The 23,143-nt window shown below is 42.0% G+C and overlaps 1 protein-coding gene across 1 annotated transcript in view; it reads right to left on the reverse strand.

Moving 5' to 3' along the window:
• Positions 1-2,827: 2,827 nt before the first annotated feature.
• Positions 2,828-23,143, reverse strand: part of PTP4A2 (protein tyrosine phosphatase type IVA, member 2) — a 22,654-nt gene continuing 2,338 nt past the window's right edge. The window contains exons 2-6 of the mRNA XM_026863291.1: positions 15,202-15,876; positions 13,501-13,593; positions 8,338-8,468; positions 6,226-6,300; positions 2,828-5,097 (exon numbers count right to left, since the gene is read on the reverse strand). Coding sequence (XP_026719092.1) covers positions 4,989-5,097; positions 6,226-6,300; positions 8,338-8,468; positions 13,501-13,593; positions 15,202-15,297 — 504 coding nt within the window. The 5' untranslated portion in view covers positions 15,298-15,876 and the 3' untranslated portion in view covers positions 2,828-4,988. The remainder of the gene's footprint in view (positions 5,098-6,225; positions 6,301-8,337; positions 8,469-13,500; positions 13,594-15,201; positions 15,877-23,143) is intronic.

Raw genomic sequence — 23,143 nt, forward strand, 5'->3', positions numbered from 1 at the left:
CTCGCTGCATGCGCATCCCCTCAGGGTGCTTGTCAGTGAGAGAATTGTTTTAGTAAAGGACTCCAGTCAGCAGCACTCAGCCCGGCTTCCCAGCAAATCGGCTTCAGGAACCACAGAGGATGCGTCCCACGTCCTGGGACCAGTTTCGCTCCCTCCTCTGACTTCCCGCAGCCCCAGAGGAGTCACGTTATTACTCAGTGCTTTTGGTTTGCCTTGCTGGACAGAGAAGAAGCGATTCCTTACCTGTTTCTTTTCCCTTTGAGCCTTTTGAGCCCTTTGAGCTCTTCTCATCCATCCACAGATTTGGATCAGGGATTTTCCTCTGGCGTTGGCTCCCGGCGTCCCTCGTTTGTCTCCATCTAGAGTTAAGCCCTGTAAGAAAGGGCACAGACAGAGCCACCTCAAATTCCAGCTATCCCGCCAGCATCACCACAGCCACTGCCAAAAGCAAGCAGCTGCTCTAGCAGCCTTAGCTCTCACCCACAGTTGTTTCTTCATGAGGCGAGCTCCTCGCCAGCCACACCGCTACCCCCGCAAAGCGCTCGGGTGCTCCGTTCCCCGGAACCAAGCACATCCCTGGATCGAGGACCTGCTCGGTGGTCCAAAGGGAAGTGCAGCAGCCCAGGAAGGGGAGCTCCTGGCCCAGGTGGTGCAACTGCACCAACCAACAACTTTGCCCGTAACTTCACGACGGAGCCTAGTTTTCTTTTTAAGGTTGTCCCATCAGTCACTAGTAGCAGGATCTCAACCAAACATATGGCACGAAAACCAACGAAGACTTCACTTACATCATTTCATTCACTGACGACGGTGATTTAAGTTCTGATGAAACCATCAGCCAGAGCAAAGGAAGGTCCTAAGATTTAGCTCCATATCAAAGGATTTGGGTTTTGCAGAAGTATTTGAGGACTATCAAGGTAACGATGTCTACGCAGCCCCTGGACAGCCTAAACTGAAAGGTGTTCGATACACCTGTGAAAAGCATTACTTGTTGTGTCCCTTTGGGACTCAGTCAGACATAAACCCAGTTCTAGACAGGATTCCCCATCCCCATTGTCACAGAAGAGTCAAGGGACTATTTAATACCCCCACAACTTTCTTCTCTACAAACGCAGCCAAGGCAGCCTCCAGGGCAGAGAACAGAGTACACCAACCCATTCACCAGAGCCTAGAAGCTTCCTACAGCTCTCGGCTGCAAGGAACCGTCTGCTCCATCTTTGTTAGGGAACGTCCTGACCCGGAGCCAAGGCTCTAGCCAGCTGTAGCACACACGTGAACATCGCCGGCCAGAGCAGTGACACTACACAAATCTAGAGAGACAACAGCTTTGATAGCAACCTTAACATTTTACTTCAAGATCCATTTAGTGACAAAAAGCTATTCTTCCCCTCCCCCAAGAAACATGGACTTAAAATGCTCCCTGGATTTGCAAGTGTTGAGACTAGATTAAATGATTTACAGTTTTTTTGGTTAAAAGAACATACTCAATTATAGAAGTGCCAGCCATGATTCCTGCAGTTTCCTTCCCCATGCAGAGTCACTCCACTCTGCTTATCATTCTTAATCGCTCCAAAAGCAGCATCTTAAGTGATATAAATATGCACGTGATTGTTAGCCCCAGTTAAAGGATCAGTATCTGAAGCCCCCTAGGTGTTAGTGAAAAACAGTTAAAGAGAAACAAGTAATTCATATTGTACAGGAATATCTCAGCTCTAAGTGCATGACATTTTTTATATTGAGTAGCCTTTGATTAGCAAGACGTTTCACTTTTGTACATGGTAACCAAAAAGGTAGAAACTCTGGAAAACAAGGCAAGAGTTTGGTGTTAAAAATCCACAACAAACCACAACAACAAAAAAACCACCCCACCCTATACAAATACAAAGAGGAGATGAAACTTCACAGTTACTGCTGCCAGTCTCACAAAGTGGTTTATTATCTCATTGCCAACAGGGACTAAAAATTTGTTCTAGTACACTAGTGGGAAAAATCTGATAAATATTAGAAACACAACACCGATTTGCAAGTAACATATTTCTTTGATGGCAGCAAAGCAAAGCTGATTGGATCGTTATCTGTGAAGCCCAGAAAATAGCACCTTAGAATTATTTAAATAAATTATACAGATCAATGCAGCAGCATTCCACTACCAAGGAAAGGGAACTGACTGGGATCCAGGACTCTAGAAACTCACTCATTGTCACCCCAACACAATAACCCCATTCAAGCTCTGCCAGGTGGCATGGTGTCTAGTCTTGTCCAGGACACAACAGAAAGTTTTGCAACAGGTCTTTTGACAGTTCTTGGGAAAGTTCAGAGCTGTTGTTTGGTTTGGGGGGTTGTTTTGTTTGTTTAAAGGTAAGTTTACATGTTTTTAATTGGGAAATTTGAAAGGAAGAAAGAACTGTTCCCTCTTCTCAAAGGTAGCAGAGCCTTTCCCACCAGCAAATCCAAGCCATGGAGTACCCAGTGGTGATCAGCAATGCAAGGGGCACGGACAAACTTCCCCAAAGGCCTTTACAAATCAGATTAAAGAAGAACATTTAACATTAATGAGCTGCAATAAATTCATCAAGAGCCAGAGGGAAGACATTTTACTGCAAGAACTTTATTGCACTACGTTCAAGTGCTGAACCAAGTCTTGTGCCTACTGGACATCGGCCACAATTTACACACCCCCCCGCCCACCCCTTTGTGTCTACACTGAATGACAGTCTGCACTTCTGACTATTTTTCCCCTCAATTAAGGCTGCAGAGTCATAGATGATAATTAGTACATTGTAAATCAGAGTAAAACTAGGGGGAAGAATGCAAAGTTATACATAGAGCATGTAAAATTCTTTTTTTATTGTTCTTCAGAAGGGCTTTGGGTTTGGTTTTTAATCCAGCTCGACACCTTCCCCTCCAATCCGACTTCCATCATTTCTCAAATTGGCTTTGACTACCAGTATTTCATTTTACTAAAAACATCAATTTTAATTTGCAGAAACAGTTAGAACATTAGGTTTCTACCTTGCGGGGGGAAGGTAAAGGCCAGAATCAGGTAATTTCAGCATCCTCTACCTTCCACATGGACTCAACACGTTACCAGATACGTTATTTCCCTAATGTAGGCATTGACATCACAAACACTTTTGCGACTCCTTTATCTATTAATCAGAAACGTTACACATCTTAAAGGGAGGAAGGAACTCAGTACAACAATACAGCTTGAGTCAGGGTACAGACCGAGTTTTGTGGAGTGCAGTGTTTTCTAGCCACGGATCTCAAACAGGTCTGCTGGCTGTGAAGTGAGGGGCTTGACAAGTACCGTTATTTTTTGCTTAAATTTATAAATCCCTTCCAGGCATAGAATTCCAAAAGTCCATTACCTGTGTTTGCACAGTTAAGCTGCAGATTAAAAGCAGGAAGTCTAGAACAGGAAGAAATCCTGTGAAGGCAGTTCACAGTGCCAGCAGCTGAGGTATTGGTAGAAGATGGGTACCAGTCCACACCTGCTACAGGCACAGACCAACCTTTGGTGCTCCACAGCAAAAGACCACGGGAGAGTACGATCCTAAACCTGTACTCAAAGCCTCCCGTGGCTGAGTATTACAGACATAATGTCAAGTTGAAAGCACATGAGGTCACTACTAGGGCAGGGCACTAAGATAACACGTGTCTGATAGAAGTAGCCTGGCTGAATCTGCTTATTAGAGGCCTTAAGATGACTCATCTGGATTAATTCACTGCCAACACCAACGTGGTGTCAGTCCACACTCCAAAAATCAGCGTATTTATGGTCTTCTGATGGTGAATACATGACAGGCATGTTGGTGTGTACCTAGAGATACTCCCTCCAAAAGAGCCTAATAAAAAAATAACAAGGCAATCAGTGGTTAAACTGAACTGTACATGAGGGCTAGTCTGGGAAAATACCCACACTAGGCGTTTATTCGTGGACCGTGTTTCTGTGTCACACCATTGTCACCTCAGATAGGATACACGTGAGACCCTCCCCCAGGCCTGATCTCCTGTGTTCAGCAAGGCAGAGAATCTGGACAGCAGCAAAAAGCCTTTTCTTCTTCCTTATGACAGATAAATTAATTTTAAGTCCTTGCCTGAATAGCCCCTTGCTCACCTAGGACACTTTTGGACATCAGTCTTCTGCCGGGATAGATTTTTATCTAGCAACAGAAAGACAATTAACATTTCAGCCAAATTCTTTGGAAAAAGTGAGACTGACACGCACACACATAAAATCACACACACACATGCACACACACGCACTCACACAGTTAAAAGCACCATCTCCCACCGATCAGAAAAGGCCTTTAGCAGAATCACCAAAGATATTAGGCAGTGAGTCTTCTGTTAAAAGCCCACCAGGATGTTTTTTCACACCTGCAGAGTCTGAACACCACGTAGACATACAACACAGACATCACTGAATCTCTAGAATATGCCCAGGGTGGGCTTAAGGCTGTCAGACTGCTCCCATACAGCAAAGGCTCCTCCTCATGCCTCTCTGCCAGGTCCCAGCAAGGTTAAAAAACAAAAGGCAACTCCATTTAAAAGAGTCCCATCAGAATTAATGTATCGGGCCCTAACTGCGGGGTACTTTCCTCAAATCAAGAAAATAGTTTCTGCACAAGCCAATGCTCTGCTGGTTTTCCTTAGACATAAAATTTACTTTATTTCTTTTCTTAAAAAGTTAAAAATACAGAAGGTTCAGAAACTGATTTTCTCCTTGCAGATGTTCAAACTGCAGCTTAAGGAGAAAACAATCCTTCACTGAAATGTTTCTCTTTTTTTTTTTTTTTATTTTTATTTTTTCAATCATCACCACCATTAGGACAGAGGTTGAGGAGCACTGACTCCACCACTAATTTGATGACGTAGTTTGATTCCAGATTCACATTTCCAGGTGCCAAGAGTCCAGAAAACAGCCATGCTAACTTCTGCCTTCGTTTGAGATTTTTTTTTTTTTTTTTTTTTTTTTTTTTTTTTTATTGAACACAGCAGTGACCGTTGGCATCTTTGAAGCGTAATCGCATCTTAGGTCGGTATTTCTCAAGGTAAAGCAGCTGTTTGGAATTGAAAGCTCCCCTCCTTTTCCTAAAACAAAGAGAATGAAGGCTAATATCAATGGAAAAAGTACTGCTTCAATCACCATGTACATTCTAAGGCAGATTAGTCCTTGTTTCAAAGCTTTTCTGCATCTACAAAACAGCATTTTGGCTTGGTGCCATACCCATTGACACTCTGAGGGAGGATAAACCAGGCCAGCACATGCAGTTCGTCACCTACATGCCAATATTAAAATCAAAATCCGGTTAGCAAATTTCAGCATATTGTCTTGGATGGGGAGAATTTATTTCCATTGCCAGCAGTAGTCACTGAATAACATCAAGGTCACCCTTTCCTTGCACGTGCTACTTGTTATATTAGCTAAGACAGACCGTGACATTCAGATACAAATATGTAAGAGGTTCTCAGAAAAGAGCTTCTCGGTATAAAAGGTACTGTACCCAGAAAAGGAATTTAAGAAAGGAAAAATTCAGAAAAATCTGTTGACAGCAATACAGTTTACAAAGATAACCAAAGACCCTGGGAATCCATAAAAGGATGAATTGCTTTTTTGGCAAAGCTCATTCAACATAATCTTACCTGCTGGGCTTCATTTCAAGATCTGATGTTATCATTAAACCAACAGAGCTCTGCAGTCTCATCCTTCACCAGTTTTGTTATTTTCCAGACAGGGTGGTTGCTGACATTTCCTGCATGGATTGCACACTCACCCACAACACCTGGAGCAGTGCTGGTGCTCACCTACTTGCTGTAGAAATTCTGCTTGGGGGCCCAACCTCACTACAATTATTTCTTTTCTTTTAAATTAGAAGCAATTAGCCCATGTTCAATTCATCCACAATTTTTATAGCCCTAGCCTAGACATTTTTTTCCTCCCCAAGTTCAAAATCTTTGGGACGTGGGTCAATGGCTTAATATATAAGCCCAGATTCTTTCCTTTTTTTTTTTTTTTTTTTAAAAATGACCTTTTAATCCTCAACTGTAAACAGAGGAAAGGGCACAGCCTCAGCATCAATGTCAAAGTCATGCCCATTATTGCCAGGAGATAGCTACTAGAAAACAAATCAGAAATCTAACAAACTCTGCTGAAGACGCATGTCGTTCAAACACAACATAAACAGAGAGATTTCTTGGGAATGGGGAAGTTTAACTTACTGCCTTATAAACTGAACTGCATCTTCGTACTTCATTCCACATTCAATGAGAGCAAGTGCAACCAGAACAGGAGCCCTAAAGGAGAAATCAATATTTAAAGAAGATCTAGAGAAACAATATATTGAACCCCTCAAAATACATCAAATTAAGCTATAAACAGAGATGTTAAGTATTTTCTCTTTAAGCATTATGTACAGAAAGACATTTGCCTGCTGAGTACCTAATGTAAAATTTCTTTTAGCAGACAGCTCTGCTTCCAGCACGCACAAAAAAAAATAAAAATTAATAGCTCCTTAGTGTTTGGGGCATGAAACAGTAATTCTAGATTTTTATGCTTCCTCATTTTACTATAACCTAATTTTCTACTTTGCTAAAACAAGTGTGTAATACCTCCTGCATGCATTATGACACTGTAGATTTAGCTGTACGTGAGACACATCTGTGAAGCGCTGAACAAATGACTTATACAGATTTTTATTTTTTTTTTAATTATATGCTGTACATGGAACAAGGAGTTCTGGGGACAATAGGACATAACTTTCTACTTTGGGGTGCACAGTCTGGAAATTGGATCAGTGTAAAGAGCTGGCTTTTCAAACAAGCAGAAATCACAGTACACACAGAGTCTCTCCTGGATTGATGTTCACCCCACTAAACACACAAGAGTTGCAACAGGCCACTCTGACAGCAGAGCGGGGAAAGATTAAACAGGTGCTACAACTGGAGAACTTGTACTCATGGCTAAACAAAAACACAGTTCAGGATAAACAACTATTACTGTCATGCTGCACCTGCACGAGTAGAATTAATTCACTTTCCAAAGGAAACAATTTGGAACTTCAAAAATCACTGTAACAAGAAAAAAAAAAAGTGTGAATCTCAGTGTGAAATTCCCTACTCCAGGTAGACAGTTTTCCAGATTAACGCAAAACCTGTAAAGCTCTTGCGTTTCCCCCTGCCAGAAATAGTCTGAGAACAGACTAAAGCAGCAAAAAGGTCATTCTGTAAGGAACAGACACACCACGGGTCTGTGTGGCATACAGAGGATGGGAAGCTTCTGGTAGCCTTTGGCTTGATATTATGCAAGAAACAGGAGTTGAAAAAATCACTTGAGTTACATGTGGCCACCTTCCTAAAGATGTTCCTCAGATAAAAATAGAGCAGAAATGGATAAACAAATGTTAATTGCCTTGGGGTTTTGGCTCTTGTGTCTTTAAATATTGGCCATTTCTCCCTCTACCTTTTCATTTCCCCCACCTCCTCTTCTCTAGAGGTGAAAATTTAAGAATTTGATGCGCTCCAACTCTGTGATTACTTGACTTCTTTAATCTGTCTGTCTTGGCCACTCATTCATACCCTTAAATATTGTAAGAATACTAACACTTAAGCTCCATTTCCTCTGAGCCCATAGGATAAACATAACATTCAGAGATTACATTTGGGAATACAAATGTAGCATTTAGCTTTCCTGAATCAATTTTTTTTTTTTAATTTAATTTTAAAAGGAAGTTCTTCCCATAGAAGGAAGTTATATTTTTGAATGGTGAGGAGAGAAACATCAGTCTGCATGTAAGCAAGAAATACAAGCCTAACTCTTCTGGAAACTGAAGCAAAGCCACTTTAGAGTAAGAAAGTAATTGAACCAGTTTTTCTAAATGCCTTTTTTTATTACCACACGCTTAATAGTATACCAATTGAAAACAGGAGGAAATTAAAAAAAAAACAACTTTATAGCCTCAGAAATTGTACTATACACGTATATTGTATTTGTCAAGAAACACAAGAGATTTTACTGTTTGAGCAGAAAGACACATGCTTTCAAATTAACAGCATCTCTAACTGCTCCCGTCGCATGACTGACAGAAGTGTTCTGAACAATCTCCCCAAGTTTCTCCTCTCATCCTCAGTCACAGTTATGAAATTACTGAAGATTTTTAAGCTGCAGTAAGTCTCTCTTGCTTTAATGACACAAACAATGCTGCTGCTGCTTTAAAGCATCATTTGGGAGAAAGCAGAGAAACTGGTATTTACTTAACGCCTTCCATGACCTACATCCCAAACAAATAAATTAACTTTAAATCCAGCATAAAACCAAGACAGAGGAACACTAACCTTCCCAACCCTGCAACACAGTGAACAGCGACACAGCATCCAGGCTCTTCACGAAATTTGGTTTTCAACAGGTTTAGCCAGTCATCAACTATCTGATTTGGGGGTGGTGCCCCATCATCAAACGGCCAGTCCTTCGAAAGAAAAAAAAAAAATTACATTAACTCTACAGATTTCAATCCATAATCTACAGCAAGGTCACCACAACTGGGAAAAGGGTAATACTGCATTCAGCAAGAATGCATTTTACACAAACAGTTCCATGGGTATTTCTCCTGCCTGCACAGAAGTTTGCAAGTCAGTATCATCACACAACACTAAACGTTTAACAACCATCTGATTGCACTTTTCAATAAAATGGCAATAAAACTCTACACCAACTCCTTTGCATTATAGAATTTTTAGAAAAATAGCTGCCCTTGAAATCTCATTTTATTAAAATATATGTAAAAATCAATAGCCATTTCAAATAAACATTTGAAAGATGAGAACTCTGTAGACTTTCGCCTGTAGTTGTGTCAACCTTTCAAAATACTATTTGTACTTCAGAGTCTGTACAGAGAAGCTACTTCAATTCAAGGGAATCAGCTGAGGAGAAGGTACTTCAGAACAACTCAAATGGATCAGCTTGTCCAGCTGCTGTGAATCCAATAAGCAAGACAGTTGAGACTACTTGTGTATTTTTAAGTCAAAAAACACATTCATAACCAAAAAAAAAAAAAGACAACTTTGCCCCTGTCTAAGCACTTAATAACTAAGTAGCAGTTACAATTACATTTCTGCCTATTAAAGGAGCAGCCAACATTTAAACTATCCAGGCCACATTTAACATCATCAGCATGGCTGTAAATCAAAATTACATGTGAGAAGCTTCCCATTTTCTCGAGGTCACAGCTCTCTCCTGGAACTTGTGCTAAGTGGAGTACTACATGTCCTACATTTCAAGACCAAGCACAACATCACATGCTTTATAATCTGCTCAGACACAGGGAGGGCTGTAAAAAGAGCACTCCTAGATGCAAGGGAAAAAATAATACTTAGTAGTTATTTAGCACTTTTCATTAGATGAATGCAACACATTTTACAAGAGACTTATAGCCAGAGTTTCACATTATTCAACCCCCTCTTCAAATGGTAGGGAAAAGGCTTTGAAATGAGCCCTCTTCTTCCCCCACTGACTAGAAACAAGTCTTTCATGTAGTATCTTAAGAGCAGGTTAACAGGAAGTAATATTCTCTGAAGCCTGAAAGAAGAATGCAGAAACTGTACAAGTAGAACCAAAGGTAAAAATCCACCAGACTTTTCATTTTGAAATGCACTTACTACTACCCTAATACTTCCTGAATAGCAAGTACAGCTTAGCACAGACCTCAGCCCAGGAGCACCATATAAATGTGTTAGCACTTAAGAAAAGCTACAAGGTGGAAAACTGTGTCTTGGAACAAGAAAACCAAGAAGTTTTAAGTTACTTCAGTAACTTTATACATGATTAATTCAGAAAGATACACAAAGTCGGAAGAAGTGCAGAACACTCCTTTTTCAAAGCAAATGGGAAATTAAAAATATCTGGGACGACACAGCAAAACAAAAGGCTGTAGAAACAAGATGATGAAGTAAAACTTGTTCTTTCTAATAAAAAAGTTTTATGAGATTTTCCACTCAATCCATTGCTAGCTATATTATTTTAGGCCTAGTGTCATCCCCTGTCCCAGAAACATGTACAGGCTGCCAAGAGAAGAGGCATTACCCGAGACACCTTCTTTTGAAACTGTCTTGCAAAGAACAGGATTTACATGTCAGTTCTGTGTCCTAGTTTCAGATTAAATTAAATCCTTTCCTTCAGACCAAATATAGAAGCTTACTATGTTGCCTTTAGCTTACATGTTAATCATCGTGTCCACACAACTCTGTGCTGGCCCGAATTAATCACAATCGTCATTTCCCCACAGAGCATCACCTTCTCAGGAATGGTACAACAATGACGTTAAATTAGCACTGATAAAATACTGCAGCTTGGGACACTGCCCAGAATGAGGAACAAGAATAATTCTGAGACTAGAGGAGTAATTGCAGCAAAGTTTTGCCATTTTTTTTCCTGATTATGAGTTCTGCCAGCATCGCCTCTTGAATTCCTGTTGGACAGGATAGAAAACAAATGGCTAAGTGCCACGACCAAAACAGTCATTAATAACCAGGATGATGCACGGAGATTGCACAAACAGAAAATACAGCTCTTCTGTGCCACCTCGCAGTAGCCGGGAAGGATAATAGGCAATAAAGGGTTATTCTTATTTACCCTTTATCTGGAGCAGCCTGCTCAGCAGAACACCTCCGGGAAAATGACTGCAGGATCTGGCAGAACTGAGATCACCAAGAAGCGCTAACAGGACTTTAAGGTGATAAAGACCCCTCCTTCAAAACCCGCCCGCAACTGGCGCTGAAGTTACAGCAGCACAACGCTCCCAGAACCGCCTGCACCTGCGGAGGATGAGGGCGCAGCCGCCAGCATGGAACTTCCCCACCATCACTAGCAGAGCCCACGGCAATGCGGTACAAATCTGATGGCAACGGAATCACATCTCCAGCACGGGCACTGCCGACCGCCAGCTGGCACGCAGCGGGGACCATTCTGGAGGGCACGGAGCGTAAAGAGAGCCTGACCCAGGGATGAGCAGTAAACGAGGGACTGACAGAGGGAGAACAATGAAATATGTCTTAGATACTGGAGATGAACAAAACTACAGCAGCCTCCCTGGTTGCCAGCCAGGGCAAAAATACTTTCAGAAAAAAACCTACCAGTTTTTCTGATGTAACACTTTTCTGTTACAAGACCTTACACATGAACATAACGAAGAACTGCAGAAGCCCACAGAAACTAAATCCATCCCCGCCTCCTGTCTCCTGGATTTAATCTCTGTTGATAAACATGCGCATGCAATAGTACTACCTCAAGCATGGAACATCTAATTCTCCACTTTCTCACTATGCCATCTGCCAGAGCAACTCTGTAGCTGCCACATTCTACCCATCTTGCCAGTCCATGATCCTGTATCACCGCGTGAGAGCAGGCTTTGCTATAATGCTCTCATTTCCAGGAGTTTCACTACGCTTTTGACCTCAACAGTTTTAAAATAGACGCTAATCTCTCTCGGGCTGTGTTTTTAATCTTTGTGTTATTTTTGCAAGCAAATATTAACTTGAAATAGTGACGTGTTATTTTCTCAGCCAGCTGGTAATTCAATACCATTTCTGAACAGCAACAGGACTCTGCTTTGAAAAAGCACGCATTTATCGGAAGGAAAAGCTATACAGGAGGTGGTCGTGGCGGTGACTAGTTAAGCTGCTCACAAACAGCAAAACACTATTGCAATAGAGTAAATTACAAAGACAAGCTCATGACTGGGATCATCAGGATCAGTGATGACATTAACAGCAAACCTTCCCTGCCACCTCCTGCCTTCTGTCACCCTTAGCAGACGCCTGGTGGATTTATGCTCTCTCCTGCCTTGCCTTCTGCAGCAGTGGAATACTAAGAACTGGTACGTACCCAACGGGGAGAGGCTTGTTAGCTGAGGCAAATGTGTACAGACACAAGACTCTCGCATGTGTTACTCAAAGTGAAAGGCTCTCCAACAGAACGGAGCTTAGCAGAGCTGGCGGAAACACCATTTCCAGTTTTTAGCAAAGTTTCCTCAAAAAACTGCATTCAGTTCAAACCTAGCCAACATCAAGTTTTTAAAGTTTCTTGAGAAACAAAATCCCTGACCTATTTCAGAAGCGCAGGCTCCAGAGCACTCCCCAGCTCCTGCAGCTGCCCCGGGGCCCCGGCCATGAGCTGGAGAAGAGGATTTCACTCACGACTGCAGGAGCCAAGGTCAGTTGGCCTCGCAGGACAGCCACCCTGGCAGGGCTGGACACCTGCAAAACCACCCTAAGTCTTCTAGGAAGAACTCAGATCTCTGCTCTGGCATAGGAACACAGAAACACTCTTAAGCCCCAGCTTAAATCAGGGCTCTGAGGGCTTTTACACCAGAAGTTTAATCCTTCCAGTCTCTGGCAACCTTCAGAGTATCACAGCTAGAGGTTTCACAGCCTGAAACACTGTGATGTCCACGTCCAGGGCAGCTCTGCAGTGAACAAAAACGCTCCTCCAGAGCGCAGCCCCAGGAGCACTGGTGCACAGTGTAATGACTGATTTTTCCAACAACACTGAGGCACATGTGGCTGCCTGGAACTGGAGTAAATGCTTACTAGGGCCGGAAGCCAAGAAACCTGACTGACCTGTACGTGGAGTTTTCACAGATATGCCAGGATACAAGTTTTTCTCCTAATGGAAAACTGCAGAAGTTTTCCTCTGACAGAGCCATAAAAATCAAGAGGCAATAGAAGACTGACTACCTGAAACAAGAAGGTGAGATGCAATTTCTGGCCTCACAACAGAGTATTACTCACTCCAGTAAAATCAACTGATTATATCTGACACAGTATAATAATTCAGAAGTATTGCCTGGAAAAATACCGCCTGCAAGCTTAGTATGAGCACACACCTATTAAAAAAACTTCCCCTAAAAGACCAAGCAGTACTAGACAATAGAGTCAGACAGTCATTGCATAATGTTAACCATGAGCAGGAGTTAAGGAATTCCACCTGCTGAACTGGGAAGCCACCAGCAGCGATGAGGCTACTGATCAATATTCTGCTCCAGCCAGTCCATGGAAGCCTCTACCAACACGTCAGCTACAGTGTCAAAAGGTGGCACTTTTTGAAAGAGCGAGAGGAGTTTTATCTGCATCCCGAGAAGGTCAATGGTAAAGCCAAGAAGTGCTGTATCTAGAGAAAAGGACCAAACCGAATTGCATGAACCACAAGGCCCAACACCGGATTAGTATCGAACCAGTCACTAAAAGGCAATCAAAATATCACAACAAATCCAGGAACAGACATTTCTATTCCAACTAAAGCACTCAGGCAATAGTAACAAATCCGGCAGTACCTTTCACAGAAGTACAGCGAGTTCTCAAACCCAGCTTTAGTTGATGCTGGGGATCACATTGCTTTTGGCCAATCTGAAACAGTTATAAGATCTTGCCCAAAGCATGAAGGCCATCCCCACCACTTCTAGACACGTAATTTTTCAGTTTTAGACAGTTTTAAAGGCAACTCACTAGAACCTGGATTCCTTCTTTTTCAATCGGAGCTTGATCATAAGTGGCATCACAAACTCGCACCAAGGTTGTCACTCCGTACTTCTTCAGCTCCTTTAAGAAAAAGGAAAACACGTGAGCACACTGACAGAGTGAAGAATTCAAGAACTTTCTCACCAGCTACAAAACTAAACGTTTTACGGAGTCAGCAGTACCGCAACTACTGCACAGCTCCAAGGTGACTACACAAGGGGCCAACACAGAAGGGGGGGTTTATGATCGACATTAGGACATGGGTTACGAGTGACAGGAATAAATGTGAAACACCTCTGAATTATACTTCTCTAGGGAAAACACCAGGGTGGAAAAAAATTGCTTGTATAAGAGCAACACTAAAGTAGCTGATTATATTCCCCAAGCAGCTTCTTCTTCTCTTTAAATAGAAGCCTGGAACTGTTTGCTTCAGCCAGTGTTGACATTTTGAGGCAGGGAGGAACAGAACACACACCCCACCATACTCCAGCTTCCTTGTAATGCACTCTAAGTAGCACACTGTGCTAGATAAATAATCAGGAGATCAAACAAAAGCTGTTCCAGTTCACTTTGAAGGTTCATACAGTAAGCAGAACTTCCTCTCATACTTGGACTGTATCATTAGAACTTCTAACAGTTAGCAATAATACCTATTCCAGAGTCAAGACTCCTGAAAAAATAAGACAATCCACAATAATGGAGGGGGGGAAAAAAAATAAAAATAATATATATATATATATATATATCAAAGACCAAAAGAATGTGGCTTTCAAGCAAAATTATCCACCAGTATCTGAGCAAATGCGTGGTGAAGAGCACACTGCTAAGTGATGGAAGTCTGTTAATAGCCACAGTCAGACATCAGTATCAGATGACAGGATCTCTTTGGAATGAAAAAGACCTGCATACACAAGATGAAAGTGCTCGATATAAGGGCGCAAAGATACAGCAGGTTTGGAGCAAACCAGAATGCAGAAATACACTGTACTACTGCTTATCTGATGATACCATCTGTTACTTTTTCAGAAAACTGCATATTAAATTTTGCCATATATAAGATTTTATTTTGTCAGTAATGGCGTGCCCATCCCAACCGACTCTTCCCATAGTTTGGCCCAGGCAGATGTCATTTTTCAGTGCTAAATTCCAGCACCTGAAATCTCTGACAATTCCAGGAATGGCAGGGCAGTTTGGTAACACATCCTGTAAACTAAAACTTCAGTTCAAGTATTGCACCTAGTCCAACTCCAGGGGTGAAAAGAAAGGTCAGAAACAGTTACAATTCTAATAACTACTTCAAAAGCCAAAAGATGAGCAACAGATCGATATATTAGAAGCACTGCATTATTTAATGAACATTAATGTTTAGAATCACAGAACATGCAGTCCTTCAGAAATCAGGACAATAACGATGGCAAGGGTCTGCGTCTGTATTCTAAAATGGAAGCTCATCCAGTCTCTTGCAATTACGGAAATGCAGGACTTTGGAAAAAGCAATCGGTGGATTCTCTTCTCATACTGTTGAGAGAATGTGAACAATACATCAAAGATAAAAACGCCTTAAGTTTCAACATGTTAACATACAGCCAAAGCATTGAGCAACAGGTGTGAAGAATGACTGTTCAGTTTGTCTACAGAAACTATGAGCGTATAAGGAAAGAAGGATGATACTTAATTTGGCTGCCTTACCTCTATGAACTTGCTGAGGGTTGCATTGGTTGGGTTGTGAGTGATCAGGAAACGCATATTCTCATAAGTAATTTCCACGGGGGCTGGACGGTTCATAATGGCAAACAAAATGTATAAGGGGCCAAAAAAATAAAATTAAAAAAAAAAAAATCAATAACCTTGGAAACGTTTCACAGCAGAAAACATTAAAAAAGACCACTAAAATGCCTGGGATTGATCAGAGCTTGCTTTGACGTGTTTGTTCCTTAAAGAATTTGCTTCTAGAAAAGCAGGTTTGCTTCAGAATCCACTTGAATTCAACTTCGGCCTCAATTACTGCAGGTGGTATCCTTCAGACTCCAAAAATTCTGACTACATGCAAGACTAGGCAGCCTGTTCTACATTTAGGCACTGGTGAGGCAAAAAAGTAAGGGCAGATTTTCTCTCCACTTTGTTTTCTTGATGCTTAGTTTTGCTAGAGTCAGTAAAAGGAATATGCTTCCAATGTGCAGAAGATATCCCATATATTTGAGTGTGTTCGCTGTGTCTGGAGTCTTCAAGGCAAAGTAATTATGGCACGTAGAACCCCCTGCACTCAGCTCACTTGTCAGCCAGGATGCTGTGCTGGGCCTGGCAGAAGTCTGCCCTCACGCTCAGAATCGCCATAAATGTGCGACGTATATTCCAACAGAACACCTAAAGAGAAGAAAAATATCACATAAGAGGATTTGTTGCTTCTACCTTCAGGAACACCAAATATTGACCCTCCAAGAGAAACTAATTAGACTAGATAAGACTGCGTCTAAAAACCAACCAACAAACCAAACAAACAAAAAAAAATCAATCTTTACTGGAGACCCGGCAGTTGTAATCCCGAATGTTCTTTCGGCACCGAGTACACTCCAGCCCAGAGACACGGGACTTCTCGTAACTGCTGCTCCTGGCAACCAGGCACCGTCACAGAGACAAGGAAACCTTTCTGTGCTCTCTGCAGCCCCTCCCTCCCAACCAGGTGCCCTAGAAGAGGAGAAAATAGCGCAAAGCCCCGTACGTGCTTGAAAATGTCTTGTTGATACAGTCATACCTGTTCGGCTTGAGCCCAAATACATAAAAAAAATACTGTTGGCAATGGCTTTATTTTCTGAACAAAACAAGCAGTACAAACAGAAATAAAAGCATAACTAAACTGCCATACATTCGAGCTTTTGCTAGCAGATAAATTTTACCAACACCATCGTACCACCAGACTCCCAACAGCAATAGGGAGATATCCTCCAGGAATCAGTCATTTTAAAAGCATCCAAATGGTCATTTAGCAGTAATAACTTTTGGTTATTCACAGCCTTGTCTGTGTTTACACACTAGGGCATTAAGACAGCAGCAGCTTCCAGTCCTAACACACAGGACTCAAAAAATAGATGTTTCAGCAAGAGCAATAAAACATGGAACAATGTAATTCTACCATGAAAATGGAGCTAAGCTAGCTCAACTCATTTATAGCTGAAATACTAAATAAGCAACATGGCTTTTCACTGCATTTAAAAAGTGTGAAGCCAAAGAATCACTACTGACACTTCTTTTTTTTTTAAGGAAAAAGTTTTAAATCAGTTGAATAAAATCCAAACTAGCAGCCAGAAGTCATAAACCTGCAACTCAAGTGGAAAGGTCAACGTGGCACACTCAAGTGAATACAATTAGGAAGAAACACACATGCGTGGAAATTCACACCCAAAACTTCTGGTGCGCTCAACATTTTAATGAGATCCTCACTTTAAAATAGTCAAATTAAGTACTACAAAATTACCTTTTTCACTGACATGAAGTCAAAAATCACCCAAAGAACAGCAATTATTTCCTTAAAGAACAGTTTTCAATGCCAAAAAAATACATTAATTAGGTTGCCAGAGGCAAGAACAAAGATGTTTTCAATAACCTCCCCCGACCTTAATGCAGTTCTTACTCTGAGTGACTGAAATACAAATTTCAAAAATGAATCCTGGAATATTTTATCAGTGTAATGACTACAGGATTAAGTCTCACCCCAGATGGAAGAGTCCCATCTAAACATATCATACTCAAGTCCTTACACTTGTCAATTCTCGCACATTTGTCACAACTCTCTCATATATGCTACCAAATCTCAAAGCAAAGGCTTTGTTAAAATGTATTACAGTCTGCTGTAGCGATGATGTACCAGGAACAGAATGACTGAAGTTAAAATATCCACATGTGTCCAACACCTGGAAAACTGGATGCATGAAAGTCTTTTTTTCTAGGCAAATACTGGCCTGCTTTTCCCCCATTTGAACATACACTCATCTGACATGTCCTGGAGAGTGACCTGCAGACTCACGTTACAGGAACGGGTTTGAAACTACCTTCTGAGGATCTAACAGGGTCATTTAAATAAAAACGGTGGTCAAAACATCTTGGCAAAGGAGATCAAACCCTGGATCCAGAGTACCAGAGGCTTACAGCATTACAAAGTACACTGTCGTGAGGCAAAGAGCAGTTGTGTCACATTCAAACAAACACTTGAAACATTTTTTCTTTTCAGCACCAATAAATTGGTTGGAAGACCCTCACCCAGTGCTATTTACACTGTGAGATGTATCAAATCGGGTCATTATGGTTACACTTCTCCCTCAAGCAAATCAAAGAGGGAATTGCAACCCAATTATTTTAAAAGTCTTTTGTAAAAACTATTTACCAAGTCATTAAGAAAGGACACATGGAGATGGTATGTTCCAGTAAATTAAGTATGGCAGGGGGAGTCACCAACTCAAATCTTGCTCTCAGATCTGCACCCGTTTGTAGTCTGACCTTGGCCAAGCCACTTTCAGTAGCTCAACTCATCTGCAGAACAGGAATGACACCATCTTACCTCCCCCAAAGGAATATTACTGAAGCGTTTAATTAGCTAATAGCTAAGGAGTGATTAAAAATTTAAAGCACTGTATTTAAGTCTCAAAAATGATTTCCAGAAGGGTAAGAAGTTTATGTAGCACATAACCCTATTTTTAAAAGTTTGGTTACTGACACATTCATCCCTTCCTCCCATGACTTTCAACTGCTGTTAAGCTAAAGTTTAAAAAGAACAGCCAGGCTTCTAATTAAGAAAATGAAAACCAGGAAAAACCCTATTGTATACAACTTCTGATCTCCCCTAGAAAATACTTTAAAATTTCTTCCTCCCTGTGTTAGCAAGCAAATTTGCACTTCAAAATCCCAGGAGCACTGAGCTCTTTCAAGCTGACAACAATAAATAGTAACCAGGTCTATGCACAACATAAAACAAGAAAGTATTTTTCAGCCAATTAACCTTCAACTTTTTATACTTAGAAAGTGAGATAGCACATGGAGAGAAACCAAAGTATTACAACATGTTTTATGTGGCTGGCCTCTGAAAGGGAGCAGAAGAATCCAACATGTCAACGCTACGAATGAGGCGCGATAGCTCCACCAAGAACCAGAGGAGAAAAACCAGAGACAGGAGGACAAACAAGCCAAGCAATAACCATTCATGCATCTGAAAAGAACTAGATATGCTTGGGAGTCAGTTCCTGATGTTCTTTAACTTAATTATCAGGGAATAATCATCAATCAAGATGCCTATCTGTACAACCAAGTTTAGTGAGCTGTGACAGTCTGCACCTACAGACAGGCTTAATTTGAGTTATAACTAACAGCACCGTGAGCTCCCCACCTCTCACAGCCATACACACCGAGAGCGCTTGATACAGCCTAATGAGGCCAACTGGCGAAGAATGTCTTTCAAAACACTATGAACCTGTCAGAATATGCTTAAAATGTAAGCAAGGGGCAGCCCTATTAATTAGCATAAATAAATCAGGGTGATTAACTAATTGAGAGAGAACAGTTAAATGGATTCCTGACTTGATAGAAGCTTCACTTGACATTGCCTTAAGTAAAAACCCAACACACCTACAATATTAATCTCCAGTGGCTGCCTCATCTCACAGCCTTGAATTGACTCCTAAATTAGACACTTCAATAGGGCAAGTCACTCGCTCTTCTGTATTGAGCCAGCACAAGTTCAGGGAGACAGGTCTAATGAAAAACAAGTAATAACATCGTGAGGAATTCCTGGTTCCACCATCTCCTTCAAAACACACCGGTAAACGCGCTGCCTTGGCCACGCTGAGACAGCGAAACGGCTTGCAACAGCTGCAGCTTCCAGAGATTACAAAACACAGATACCTCTGGAAAGGTCACTTGGATCACCTTTCAAAATAACCCAGTGCACAGGATGCGCAGCAAAGCCTGCTAATTTGTCAGTCAGTATTAAGAGAACGCTTCGGTGTTTTGAAGACAAGTATTTTCAAACCAGCTCAAATAATTTTGTTCCTTTAAGTGGGAATCCACATTTGATGTTAATAAAGTTAGGTCACGAGCTGCTCAATTCTCCTCTTTTTCCTTTTCTGTAAAATCTCATTCTTGCGGTTTGCATTTACACATGTGAGATGAGCACCACAGCACGCTGACAGTACACAACTTGAGCCCCTAAGAATTGCCATCCTGACATGACGCTGCAGCCCGGCCAGGCTTTTCCTGACACTCTGCATTTTTTATTTTTTTTTATTCCCCTTCCTGCATTGCCCAGCTGAGTGACCCACATTCTATCCCGTACACTACCCAAATGTCCCAGTTCATCTGGAGCACAAGCTGCTGTTCGAGTGAAAGAATTCATCAAGATCTCCAAAACGAGCCTTAAAACAGTGGAAACACATGTTAGCAAGAACTGAAGCAACCACCTTTTCTAAAATATACTTTCCTAGTATAAAGAGAAAAGAAACTCTGGAACTAACATTCTTGGAAAAAATTCTTGAGCGCTCTCTGAAGGAAGTTTGCTCAGAGTGACACGTGCCTAGAGAGGGGTGAGGTCAAAAATTTTACTGTTCCACCCTATCCACCCCCGCCATGGAGCTCCCTCCCAGCCTGCTGACAAGTTCTACGGGTGACTCATTCGTTTCCTTTTTCACTAACCTAGTCGCTCCATCTGAGGCCGTAAACCCCACGGCAGCAGATAGAGATCTGCCTTAGCAAGAAAAAAAAAAAAAAAAAAAAAAAAAAAAAAAAAGTCCAGATTAAAGCAGTCTCAACTTAAAAGTGACACATCAGGAAACAGTAAAAATTGTCAAATGTACCGTGCAAGACTGCCAGCGAGAGAACAATCCTGCAGCAAACCTCAAAACGGAGCACAACACAGACAAAGTTAGCTGTCATCCCTAAATTTGGGCGAGGTCAAACCCCTATAGGCAACACAGGCATCGATGCACAGAGATCATCATCCTGGCGAGCTCGGCAGTGGGAAGCAATTAGATACTGCATTAGCTCTTGCAGAAAGAATTGATAGGCATGCGTGCTTTTTTGCTTCAGACCTTTTCTTCCCTGTGAAACAGAACCTGCTTCGTAGTTAAAAATGCTGATCTGACACAGGATTTTTTGAACGCCTTCCCCACCCACCATTTAGTTTCTAAAATCCCTTCAGAGGACACATTTGAATGTTATTTACATACCATGCCCAAAAAGTTTAAAGTTACTAAAAGTGTTTGAAGTCAAAACCAAAAGGCCTCACTAAGAAATTTAAGCTTTTAGCCCATTTAAGCCACAGAATTATATTTAAGTAAAATCAAAAAATACTTTAGACAAAAGTTCGTATGTGACACTAACAACTTGCTCCTAAAAATCAGAATGCTGAGTCGTCTAAGCTCTATCAACTGTTGGTCTTTGAAAACACGGTTCTGCTGGATCATCAGCTCCCCTGACAACTCGGGCTACATATTCTCACACTTTAAGATGAAGTATCAAAAAAATCCAACCCACCCACCAAAAACCAATTAACAAGTCAAGCAGGACTTAAAAGCGATTTCAAATCACACTGCAACAGGAATATTATTCTGTGAAGTTACAGGGTTGAATTACTTGCATCTTACTCATCTCACTTATTTGAATTTGCCGTATACCTCTGCCGGAAAAATGACTTAGTGGAGAGTGTTGGCTCCTTCTCCTGTGGCAGTTAAGTTCAGCCTGACAACTGAAACTGAAGCTTACTGATAATTTCACTGCACGTCCACAAAGTCTCAATTGTTAAAATCCACAGTCCATTATTTCAAGCAGAGCTAGACTTTCAGTGTGAGAGACCAAAAAGAATTTAACTTTTTAGTATAGAACAGAGAAACAAGGGGTAACAAGGGACACGGAACAGTGACCTGAACAGAGACAGCAACCCAGCGTCTCAAGTGTTGTCACTGAAAAAAGGATCAAGAGATTTAAGGCTCCTTTACCCCTTCACAATTAGCAAAATGAGCCGCAAGATGATACCGAAGTCAACAGCCACTATAAAGGTATTTTATACTCTCTTATGATATCCATCAGCCCCATACTGGCCTCAGTAGGTGCCAGCCTGATCTAGCACTGCACTTCACGTGCATCAAAAAGAGTAACTCCTAGCCCAAATTCTCAAGCCATTAGGTCTATTTTTCAATGTTTAGACAGAGCTGTCTTAAATCTCCGACTCTGTAACAGGCAAAGCAGCTGTCAAGCTAATCCAAATACAACAGACAACACAGAGCTCCTCTCTGCTAGTTCAGTAACGGTACATCACTGACAGTGTGTTTTCTCCTCTGAAGATACCACCAAAATACACAACCTACACCATTTACAAAAACTTTCTGCTTGCACCAACTACAGTTATCTCAAGAGCTACGTCTTCAGCTGCAGATCACCTTCCTTAAAGCAAGGACAGAAACGTGCCTTTCCATGAGCTACATATCGCCCAGCTCTGCCATGCAGACCTCCCAACAGTTAACCAACACGGCATTCCACCATGGGGCAAAGTCCAGCGGCAGGAGCAAGGAAACCAGCTGCGATCACAGTTCAGCTCTGATAGAGGAAGAGCGTTTTAGTACTGCTGTGTGGAAGAGAATGATGAATATTTGCAGGTAATTAAACCTGAAGTCAGTCACCTATGTCTGAGGGATGTATGTAAAAACATCACAACTAAACCCTACATAAGACCAGCTACATCCCTGCCTGTGCATCCATACGTAGAGATACGTACCCCTACCTTAACTCCAACAAATCTTTTCTTTCCAACAGTTGAGTTCATTAAATCTATTTCTACGTGTTGAGTCACAAGGAGATAGAGTTTTCTGGCTGCTGCTAGTGGTGGGTTTATCTTTTTTCTTCTTTAAATACTAACTGCAGTTCTGAGTCAGAACCCGACTGGTTCATTTGGGGAGTTTTGAAACGAGTTTCCATTTATACAGTAGCCTTTAAAAGCCAACTTTCTGCCTTACTCCTCCTCACGCTGAAACCAACCAACACACAGCTGCCCGGAGAGAAAAAGCAGATCATGACTAATCACACCAAGGAACCACGAGGAGCCAACACCGCAACTGAGCGGAGGCTACTTCTACGCTCATCCCCGTACCGTAACACCTCCCAACCCGCAACCTCGCCTGCACTCCAAATCCCAAACCCCAGCTCTCAAGAACTAGGCTCTCTCACCCACCAAAGCACACCCTAAGCAGCAAACCACAGCCATTCCCAGTAAGTACACCGCTCCCTGTCTCAGGCCTTCCTGGAGGTCACTCAGCACCCTCAGCAACACCAGTACTTTCTTTAGCCACTGCCCTGGCCAGGCCAGACTTCATCAACTCCCCCCTTGCAGCCCAGGCAGCTCCAAATCCCAAGGGCAGCCCTCTATCTATACAAACTGGCCTCGGCATTCACAACCCTGCCCCCACTCAAACCCCAGGAAAACCACCACATCCTGGACACCCTTCCTTTCCAGCTCCACATGTCCCCCTCCAGAGTGAGAAAGATCCCCACGCCCCCAACACCGCTCCCAGCCTTCCCCTCCATGTTCCAGCACAATTCTTTACCCTTTAGAGACCATCTCCAGTCCTAAGACAAGGTAGCCCCCCCCCCCCCCCCC

This window comes from Athene cunicularia (genome assembly GCF_003259725.1).
Source record: "Athene cunicularia isolate RWA chromosome 23 unlocalized genomic scaffold, athCun1 chr23_part1, whole genome shotgun sequence".
NCBI classification, from domain to species: Eukaryota; Metazoa; Chordata; class Aves; order Strigiformes; family Strigidae; genus Athene; species Athene cunicularia.